Source organism: Phoca vitulina, unplaced genomic scaffold (assembly GCF_004348235.1).
Source record: "Phoca vitulina isolate PV1807 unplaced genomic scaffold, GSC_HSeal_1.0 scaffold19, whole genome shotgun sequence".
Lineage (NCBI taxonomy): Eukaryota > Metazoa > Chordata > Mammalia > Carnivora > Phocidae > Phoca > Phoca vitulina.
The window spans coordinates 24,555,338-24,566,023 of record NW_022589722.1 but is presented as its reverse complement, the minus strand read 5'-3'; the positions used below and the strand labels follow the sequence as shown (position 1 = coordinate 24,566,023).

At 58.4% G+C, this 10,686-nt stretch overlaps 2 protein-coding genes across 2 annotated transcripts; both read right to left on the bottom strand.

The window, feature by feature from the left end:
* Positions 1 to 679: 679 nt before the first annotated feature.
* GCAT (glycine C-acetyltransferase) lies at positions 680 to 6,786 on the bottom strand. The gene is made up of 9 exons (XM_032416523.1): positions 6,520 to 6,786; positions 4,898 to 5,028; positions 3,742 to 3,843; positions 3,114 to 3,260; positions 2,435 to 2,589; positions 2,215 to 2,297; positions 1,849 to 2,020; positions 1,284 to 1,405; positions 680 to 1,000 (listed from the first exon to the last, which is right to left on the bottom strand). Exons 1-9 carry the CDS (start codon positions 6,713 to 6,715, stop codon positions 849 to 851), a joined length of 1,260 nt encoding a protein of 419 aa, XP_032272414.1. The 5' UTR covers positions 6,716 to 6,786; the 3' UTR covers positions 680 to 848.
* A 484-nt stretch (positions 6,787 to 7,270) lies between these two features.
* On the bottom strand, positions 7,271 to 9,581 carry LOC116639788 (histone H1.0). The gene has a single exon (XM_032416402.1). It carries the CDS (start codon positions 9,172 to 9,174, stop codon positions 8,590 to 8,592), a length of 585 nt encoding a protein of 194 aa, XP_032272293.1. The 5' UTR covers positions 9,175 to 9,581; the 3' UTR covers positions 7,271 to 8,589.
* Positions 9,582 to 10,686: the final 1,105 nt, after the last annotated feature.

The window sequence follows — 10,686 nt, the reverse complement described above, 5'->3', positions numbered from 1 at the left end:
TGACTCCAAGACCTGGATTCTGGAGCAGACGCCGCGAGAGCAGCCGGAGCCTGAGCTCGCTGCGCCCCCTGGCGGCTGATCAGCAGGCCAGTCGGCCTTGCAATGAGCCGGATGGAAGGACCCCAGTTACCAATGTTAACATCCACTCTTGGTACAGTGCGGGAAACTGAGGCACACACAGGTGAAGGGGCCTGCCCAAGGCCACAGAGTCAGGGGCAAAGTGGGCTAGAATACATGGTTCCAGACTGTCAGGAGACTTTCCAATAGTGACCTACATTCTTTCCTTTGGGGCCTGAATCCTCTGCCTCTCCATCCACACATGGGTTTGGGTGCCCAGCCCCTCCTTATCTGGGCAGCTGTAAGCCATCCTTTGGATGGGGAGCAGAAAGCGAGGTGTTCTCCGGAGGCTGAAGAGTAAGTGGGGTGGGTTGGGTGGGAAAGGGCCTGCAGGGTCGGTGCGTAGCTGATCCTCTCCAGCACAGAATTCAGTTGTGCCACATGGGGGGGGGCCCCTGCCTACATTATCCCCACTGCCTGGGTCTCATCTTTAACCTGGGGTAGGTGGTCAGCTCTGAGATCTACTCAGGAGCCTGCCCTCAGAGCCCCAGCTCCTGCCTGATTCTTCAACTGGTCACAGGACTGGGCCTGCCCGGAGAGAATAAAGCACACCAACATGTCAGCCCGTTTCCACACCTATTGCTTGACACTCTCAACCACAAACACAGGCCTTGCCCCAGCCCAGCGCCAGGACTTTGACAGGGCTCAGAGTCTCTGGCCTGGGCTGACGAAAGGGCCCTTTTGTCAATGTGGAGGGAGGGGGACCTTGGCTCTGCTTCTCACCAGCCAGGTCAGGGTAGTGCCCCATGCAGACGCCCCACCTCCACGAAGGCCTCCACACAGCGGTCGATGTCCTCCTCACTGTGCACTGCTGAGATCTGCACCCGGATCCGGGCCTTGCCCTTGGGGACCACTGGATAGCTGAACCCGATGACAAAGATGCCTGGTAAGGTAAAAAGGGTCAACCTGGGGCTCACCAAAGCCAGACAGCCTTTGGGAGACATGACACATGATGCCTACTCCCCTGAGGGTCACAGAGGGCAAGGGAGGTGCCCAAGGTCTCACAGACATGAGACTGACTCATGGCCTGGGATTTTCAGCTTGGACAGACAGCTGGTCTAAAGGGGGTAGTAGGGTGAAGGTATGGGGGAGCATTCACAGTATAGGGATTCCCTCCTCTTTTCTCTGAGGACCCATAACCGGTCCCCTTGTCCCAGCTTCCTTACCTCTCTTTAGCATGTCATCTGCCATGCAAGAAGCCAGCCGAGCATCACCCAGCATCACAGGGCAGATAGGGTGACTGGCTCCCAAGATGGTGAAGCCAGCAGCCTCCATCTTACTGCGGAAACTGTGGGCACAAGCTGGGTGTCACAGGTAGCCGGGGGCTGCGGGGTGTTCACACCCACTCCTGATGGGCATGCGATCCAAGATCTGTGCCCAAGTCTGCAGGATGGACCAACGGAGACAGACGCAGACCCAGAGAGGCAGATGGGGAGCTGGGCAAAGGAACCGGCAGACCAAAACAGAGAGTGAAAAGACAGGATAATGCAAGATGGGGAGACACAAGGTCATTGACAGAGAAATGTACCAGGAAATGGAAGGAAGAGGCAGAGACAGAGAAGAGGGAGGTGGGCGGGCAGGCAGCCCTTGATTAAAAGGGCCGAGCAGTGCAATCTGCTGGGGGCATGGTGTGGGCAGAGGCAGAACCTGTAGGCCTGGGAGGGCACACCGGGGACAGGCCCCTACCAGCTCCCCCACCCCGGCCTGCCCCACCCCTGCCAGGGACTGCACCGCTGGGTCTTGGCTGCCATGGTCTGGATGATGGCATTGCTCTCCATGAGCAGGTCCAGGGCCTTGGAGGCACAGCCAGCGACAGCAGGTGGCAGGCTGTTGGAGAAGAGGTAGGGCCGGGAGCGCTGCCGTAGCAGGGACACCAGAGGCCCGGGCCCCGTCGTGTAGCCCCCTGAGGACAAGGGCAGAGGTGAGGGTGGGAGTCAGAGGCCAGGTGCCAGAACCTACCCCGAGCCCCTCCTGAGAGGACAGTCCGTGCTACCCTCTTCCGTGTGGTCCCAGGTCTCCCCTCCGCACCTGCCCTGAGACCTCTCCAGGGCCCTCCCTGTGGATAAGGGGGCCCCAGGGCCATGACCCTGCAGCTACCTGAGGCTCCACCCAGTGCCTTCCCCAGTGTGGAGTTGATGACGGTGACCTGGTCCATCACACCCAGCAGCTCATCCGTGCCCCTGCAAGGGAAGCTGCCTCTGCCACCACTGGCTTCCTGAGTGCCCAGGGGCCATGGGCTGGGTGAGGGGCTGGCGTCCTGGTTTCCCACCCACCCTTAGAAGCCCGACCCAAGGCCCTAGGTGATGCATGCTCCCACCGTCCTGTGGCCCCCAGGAAGCCAGTAGCATGGCATTCATCCACAAAGACCAGGGCACCATATCGAGAGGCAAGGTGGCAGATCTCCCGCAGGGGCGCGATGTCGCCGTCCATGGAGAAGGCCCCATCAGTGGCCACCAGGCGCAGTCGATGCTTCTGCAGGGAAGCCATGGGCAGGTGATGGCTGGTGTCCCAAGTTGGGCCAATCCTCCCATTCTCTACGCTGCTTGGGGCTCTAAGAGCTTACCTGGCTCAGGGTCTGGCACGGAGGCGGGCACACAAGCCTTACTGTGTTGGGGCTGGAACATCCTGCCCCTCATCTGTGCCTCCCTGAGCCTTGCCCACCTCTTCCAGGGCAGTCCTGGCCAGTGAGAACAGCTCAGTCTCCCCTGGGAGAGGGAGGGTGGGGTGGGGCCACTTCTATCCCGAAGCTCATCCTACCTTTATGCCCAGCAGGCCCTGCCACACATAAGGTGATTGCTAAAAGCCAAGGCAGCATGGGACAATGGAACAAAGCCTTAGGGCGGAGGGATTTGGGTTCAGCTCTTGGCTGTTTCAAACTTTCATGTTCTTTGTCTGCGAGTGCAAAGTTGGTCCCTCCAAGCCTCAGTTCGTTCACCAGTGCCAAGGCTGAGCATAAGCCCGGTTCTTGCCTCTGGAACCCTTGGGCCTCACCCCACCTGGGCCTCCTGCAGCTTGGCCTCCAAGTCAGCCATGTCCAGGTGGTGATAGCGGTACTTATGGGCCTTGCACAGACGGATGCCGTCGATGATGGAGGCATGGTTCAGCTCATCCGACAGGACTGCATCCTGTGGGGTCAGCAGGGCCTGGAAGAAGGCAGTTGGAGTAGAGCTATTGCTCGACCACCTAGGGGGGGTTCTCCCTCCCCATGTCTACCTGAGTCAAAATGTCACTGCCATCCAGCGCATTCCTCTGGGCAGGGAGGCATGGAGCCCCTATCTGCCTCTATCTGGGTCCCCAGGGCCCCAGGTCTGGGCTGGACCAGGGCCCAGCTCCTGTGAGAGCAGGTGAGAACATGTTTGGCGAGTACCTGGCCCTGGCTATCTCTGGCCTTCCCACTGACGTAGGTTATCTCCCCAGTGCCCTGGAAGCTGGTCCCTTGCAGGTCCCAGGATTCCTCCTGGAGCACCTACTTGGCCCAACCTTAGCCTCCATAAGAAATGGGCACTAGAGCCTCTAGGAGTGGCCCTGACACCCTGCCAGGTCCTCCTCACTGCTCACTCCCAAGCCTTCCACAGCCTGGCAGTCCTCACCAACTCCCACCTGGGCCCTCCCCTCTCCCCACACCTCAAAGAGGCCAGCGTTGGCATCAAAACAGCTAGGATACAGGATGGCATCCTCCCGCTGGTGGAAGCGGGCTATCTTTGCTTCTAGATCCTTGTGGATGGTCTAAAGAAACAGAGTGAAACAGGTGTTAATGCCTGCAGGGTCACATGAAACAAGTCCTGGGGACAGAGGCTTAGAGGGTCACAGACTCATCACAGAAGGCCTACAGCCTTGGCCTCTCCCTTCTTTCTTCATCACAAGGGTTCCCCCAGAGTCAACAGGAACCTGGCAGATGGTTCTCCCTGAGGAATCAGGGGCTCGCTCGGTGTCCCTTCCTGGTTGGACCTTCGTTTGTAATGGGGAGACCCCACTGAGGGGTCCCAATGAGGAATTATGGGTGATGATGGCAAGGGAAGCTGTCTTCCCGACATCAAACTAAGTGCCTTTTTTGGTTGCTTAATGGCAAAGAAAAGGATTACGTAGGTTCTTTTGGGCCTCAAATTCTTATATTTGAAAGCTGTCCGGTCAGGGTGAGGGTTTTGTCGGAAAGTGCCCTGGCTGGGAGTTAGGAGTCCTGCTTCTGACATTCATTTCACCGTCCCTTTTCTGAGAAGATGGGTTATAATAATCACAAGTAGTCAGGAGCCAAGCCACCTGGGTTAAACTCCTATCATAACAGGCTGTGTGCCCTAGAGCAAGTCATTCAATTTCTCCGGGTTTCGGCGCCCTCATCTCTGTAACAGAGACAAGAATAGCACCTATCACTTATGACTGTTAGCAGCATTAATAAGTTAATATTTGTAATGTTCTTAATACAGTACCTGGTACACAGTAAGCACTTTAAGTTTCATATGTGTACGTTTATTTTGTAACATTTATACAATAAAATAATCAACATTTATTGAGCACTTCTATGTGCCAGGCACTGTTGTAAGCATTTTTGCATGCAGGTGGGGGAAAGGGATGCCCTGAGAGGAAGAGTTTCTTTTGCAACACAACAGAAGCCTGAACCGGCCTTTCTGGTGGATAGCTCTAGGCTAAGAATGGGCCCAGGGCCCTGGGATGAGCTGAGCTGGCTAAACCAGCCCTGCTGACTGTGGGAAGCAGGCAGCTGGGGTCAGTGCCCAACCCTGGGGACAAGGCACCCCCCCAAAACCCCGCAACACCCTCTGTGTACCTGGGTCCCACAGATGAAACGGGTAGAACTAAGGCCGGCTCCAAACTCCTCCAGGGCCTGCAGACCTGCCTGGATCACCTCGGGGTGGCTGCTCAGGCCCAGGTAGTTGTTGGCACAGAAGTTAAGGATTCCTGAGGTGGAGGGCGGTATGGACACAGCAGCTCAGGGCAAGAAAGGGCCTGGAAAAGCGTCAGTGCCAGGCCCTAGGGACTTAGAGAGGAAACGACCCTGGATTCACCCTTGAGAAGGCAACAAGCACACAGTATGACCCACTCTGGGGCAGAGGTCAGGATGGGGGAACTAGGGGCCGCTAGGAGGTACTGAATCCGACAGCTACAGGAGAGGGAAGGTCAGGAAAGGACCCTCAGAGTGGTGCCTTAAAGGATAAGTTTAGACTCTGGCTCTGAATCACATTCCACCCAATGAGGAATGTAGCCCTCCCTCACAGGCTTCTCCTGTCCTTGCAGACTACCAGCAACCCCTCATGTGGGCCTTGGCTCCCTTGTGGGTAAAAGAGAGCTGGCTCAGGTGCCCACCGTGGTCCTCAGACTCCACACAGCTGACTTTGCTGCCTGGTACAGAATCACGTGCCTAAAGTGTGTGGATGTGGGGGGTTTCTCTGAGACCTCAACTCCTGACTTATAAAGCCCAAAGTGAACACAGCTGACATGAGTGGGAAACTGAGGCCTGTAAAGGGCAAAAGCAAGATGAGAACCTCTGTTTCCTCATTTCCCATCTTTTGACCTGCTCCAAGCTTCCCCCAGGCGAGGGTGGGGAGGGAGGCAGAGATTTTTTGGGACCTCGGTTTACAAATGAGTACAACAGCACCAAGGATCCCAGGCCTGTTTCCTGAGCAGAAGGCGGGTGTGGGAGCCTGTTTATAACCAGCACCACCTGGGGCCCAGCACAGACAAGACAGGTGGTGACCACTGGTTAGACAGGCACGAGGAAGGCCCAGTGGACCAATTCATGGCGTGACTCCCGCAGCAGCTGGTGGCCCCTTGCTCGCTGTGACTCTGGCCAGCAAGTTAGCTTCTCTGACCCATTAGCTGACCTTCCAGCTCCAATATACAGGAGGACCTGGACCAGAGCCCAGCTCTGCCTGCCGCCAGCAGGGGCTTTTGGGCAAGCCATTTCACATCTCTGAGCCTCAGCTTCTCTGTCTGTACAATGGGAGTAGTTATTCCCGAGTTTGGAGGTTTGCAGGCGGCCCCGCGCAGCAGGTGGTGGAGACCTGCACAAGAAGCAGCTCCAGAAATGCAGGGCTTCTCGCCGCCGCCTCCCACCACCCTTCCTTGAATTGGCCCGGTGGGAGCCAGCTGGGTGTCTCTCTTTTTCTCTCACGTTCTCACAGGACCGGGTCTCACCCCAGCCCTACCCTCTGAGTCAAGAAGGTGCTCAGCAGCAAATCACCTCCCTCCGTGGAAACAGGTTTAACTAGGTTACAGTTAACCCTGGGAAGCCGGAAAGTCAGCCGGATGGATTGGGAACGGGGCCAGGGGCTACGCGTGCAGATACTCCCACCCGCCCCCTGCCCCCCGGCCCCCCATTCCAGCGCAGGCCTGCAACAAGGGTCTTCGAACACCGGCCAGGTCCGACAACTCCCGGGAGGGGGGAGTTACCTCCGGAGATGCCGTCCACGTGGATGCGCGGCCCCTGACGGGACGTAATGACCCGCTCGCTCTTCCAGGTGCCAGCCCCGCGGATCGCTTCCAGCTCCTCCTCCAGGACGCCACGCAGCTGGGTCAGCGCCGACTGCGCGCGGCGGCCGCGGGGAGCTGCGGACAGAGCAGCGTGGAGCACGCGAGCGGCCCACATGGTGCCCCCCGTCACCCGAGCGCTCAGGCCGGCCCGGGAGCTGTGCGCACGGCGGCCCTCGCCCGGTCCCGTGGCCGAGGGGGTGGGGGGGAGGGCGGGCCACGGCAGCCAATCGGAGCGGGAGGGCCGTTAAAGGGGCGGGGAGGCGGGCCCAGTGGTGGGTGGGCGGGGCCTGGCGGGACCCGCAGAGGATGAAAATGGACTGGCGTCTAAGTTGTGACTGGAACGCTCCGCGTGGGGTAAGAAGAGGCGACCCGGCGGAGGATGGCGCGCCCCAGGGCCCAGCCCACCAGACCCCCACCCTACTCCCATCCCCTGCCTACACACCCAGCGCTCGGAAGGAAAGGGGGTGCACCCTAGACCCCAAAGGCAAGACCCTAGAAGCAGGCAGAGGCACGCTCTGTACTCTTCGGCCCCGTTTCCCGAACTGTCCCCCATTCGCAGGTGCAAACGCCCCCAGGATTTCACCCCAGCTTGCCTGCCCGATTGCTGCGCATTCGCCTCCAGCCTTAAAAGTGAGGGAAAATGCACCGCTCAGGTTTTTTTCATTTTTCAATTTTATTTTAAAGTTTTTAAAATTACAAAGACATCAAATTCTTCCCGGCACAAATAACACTTGTTTAAAAAAAAAGGAAGGGGGGGGAACCACGCGCAAGTGCGCATCTTCCTATATTATTAAAAATAAAAGACGACTGTACAGGTTTTTTTCTCCCAGCTCCCGGGTGTGAAACGTTAAGTACTAGCCCTAGATACGTATATATACATATACACACATACACACAGACCTAGCTCTGTGAAACTACTTAGCAATTCAAAATTGACTGCAGTATGTCTTACTGTCCACTCCCCGCCCATTCCCCCTCCCCCATCTACAACTACTTTTTATAAAAGACTCAGAAGTAAAGACGTCGGGAGGTTTTTAAGTGGCAGGTGGCAGAACTGAGCCCCACCAGGCCACCAAGCAAAACCACCGCTTTCTCATACAGGAGGAACCAAAAACCAGGGGAAAAGGAAAAAAGTCCTCCTATGATACAATCCAATTATGTGGAAAGACCCAAGTTTTAACACTGAGGCACTTGGCTGACTAAATCCCCACCCTTCCCCCAAAGTTTCCACTCCCGTTTAACATGAGACTTTCTGAAGCCACAAAGACCCCCCCCACCCATGGCTAGTTTCCAGCTGACTGAGAGAAGCCACTGCTTCCCAGACCAGCTGTCACTTTGACCCCCCCTTCCCTTCCCTAGGACAATAGGGAGGCCACAGGGGCACACTAACAGTGAGAAGGAAACTGGATTTGGACCCCCCACTGCTCACTATTGGAAGGTGGAAGTCAGCCCGGAGAGTGTTTTTTCCCACCTCCCTCCTTTGCCATCCAGCTGCTGCCACCCCTCCCTTCTCCCCACCAAGGTTCTGGAACTCTCACAAGGGGTGTGCAACCTAGAGAAGGCTGGCTCACCTTAAAGATACTCCTACAAACCTTACCATTTCTGGGCTCCCCCTCATACAGTTGGAACCAGCGGCCTTGCCCATTCTCTCCCACCCCTTTACCTTCATATTGAACAAACCATCCAACCAAACAAAACACACAAACCCACCCAAGTCCCTAAACCCATTAAGTAGATTAATAACAAGTCAACGAAACAAAATATAAGTACATCCTCATCATTAGAGATGAGATTTGTTGTTGCTGTCCTTGCACGATTGGTTAAGGAAAAATGAATTACTCCCTAATTTCTGAGGAATCCAAATTCTCTTACGAAGTCAGAATAGAAAGGGGCAAAGGACTGCAGATGAAGATCAAGAGAGAAGAAAAGAGAAAAGTATTTACAGAAAATAGGAGACAGGCAGGAGTGTCCACAAGAAAAGCCTCATTGTCACTTCTTCTTGCCGGCCCTCTTGGCACTGGACTTGGCTTTGGGCTTCACTGGTTTGGCCTTCTTAGGCTTGGATGCCTTGACTGGCTTGGCCTTGACAGTCTTGGGTTTTTTGGTTTTCTTGGGCGTGGCAGCCGGCTTCTTCTTGGCCTTCTTGACCGGGGTGGCTTTGGGCTTCTTGCTTGGGGCTTTGGAAGCAGCCTTCTTGGGCTTGGCTGCCTTCTTTGGCGTGGCCACCTTCTTGACTTCCTTCTTCGTCTTCTTGAAGGCCACTGACCTCTTGGGCTCGTCGCTTTTGGCCAGCCGGAAGGACCCTGAGGCACCCACCCCTTTGGTCTGCTTGAGGACCCCAGTGGTGACCAGGCGCTTGATGGACAACTTGATCTGCGAGTCGGCGTTCTCACCCACCTTGTAGTGGCTCTTGATGTACTTCTGGATGGACTGGCGCGAGGAGCCAGCGCGGTTCTTCTCCGCCTGGATGGCAGCCACGATCATGTCTGAATACTTGGGGTGGTCTGTGGACTTCTTGGAGGCCTTGGCCCGCTTGGGCTTGGCCGCAGGGGTGGACGTGGAATTCTCGGTCATGGTGGCCTGTCTGGTCCTGCTGTTGAAGGAGGCGCCTTCAAAAGGGCCAGCCCTCGTCGGAGGCCCAGGAAAGCCTCACTCGGGATCTGCTCTGGCGCTCCTCCTGACTCCCGGGCCAGTCCGGGGCCCGGCTCTCGGGGACCTGGCTCGAGTCGCGGGAGGACTCGCCGGGCCGGCTCTGCGTGGCCCAGCCCCGGCGGTCTGTCGGTCGGTGTCGGCGCCCGGCTGCGGCTCCGGCTCCGGCTCGGGCTCGGGATCAGGCTCGGGCTCTGCCTCCGCCTCCGCCTCCTCTGCCTCCCTTTTCCCAGCTCCGCGTCTGGCGCTCGGGCGGCGCATCCGGGTATTTAGCGGCGGCGGGCGGACCGCGGTGAGGACAGGGCTGCTGGCTGCCTGCTCCCGGCCCGGAATGGCGCCGCGCCGCCGCCATCTGTGTTTCTTCCGCCGAGCAAATCCGACCTTTACCCCCGGCCCGGGCCTTCCCGCTCCCCGCCGCCGCCCGGGACCGCTGCCTGGCTCCCTGGGCTCCCCCGCCGGGCATCCCGCCGGCCCGGCCGCCGCCCCCCGCGCCCGCCACGCGCCCCAAACGGCGCCGAGGACCGCTGGTGCGCCTGCACATTTCCCCTTTGCGGGGGGCTGGCTCTGCGGGGCCGGGGAGCCCGGGTGCAGGAAACCCCCCGTAGCAAAGCTCCCCCCTGGGGCTACCGGAGACCCCGCTCCCGGCCCGCGGCGGGACCCCCCAGCCCGGCGGAGCGGCTGGAAAGCGGCCCCAACTAACACACGCTGCCCCGAGCCGGGCGACTCCCAGCCGGGCCGAGCCGGGACAGGGGGGAGGGGTCGCTCCCCCGGGGTCTGGTCACCTCTCGGGGGTCATCCCGCCACCGGGCCCCCCGCACCTCTACCTCTTCTCTGTCCTTGGGGCCCCTAAGCAAACTTTCCCTGGAAGAGTTGGAAGGGCACTTTCAAACTTTGTCCCTTCCCCCTCCTCGGCCGGCTCTCCCCCAGCGTGCCCCCTGACCTCTGTGTGGAGGTTCTTTCCTGAGGCCGAACCCCCACTACTGCCCGGGACCCTGGAGGGAATGAGGAGAGGTCTCCCGAGTTCTCTCCTTTCCTCAAAGACCCCCACATCGCCCATATATCCTAAGAGGGAATTCATTTATATGCCTCTCTCAGCCTAGGAGTTTCGGGGTCTCAGAGGCAGAACCTTGCTGCCCCCACCCCTGAGGCAACCCTGGGGGTCAAGTCCCCCTCCCAAGATCCCTTGAAGGCAGTGTGTGGGGGGGTCTGCAATGGAGGGACTGTCACAAAGCCTCCAAGAGGAGGCTTGTCCTGGGGGCCCCTGGGATGAAGAGAGGCCCTGAGTGCTTTGGGAACTTGGGAAAACGGGGCCCTGGGGGAGAGGTGGAGGAGGGGGTCGCGTTCCTTGGGTCCTGACTAATCCTCGCAAAGTGTGCAGTTGTTCAGGGAGCGGTGGCCGGGACCACCGCCATTTTGCTGGGAGGATGCGAGGTCTTT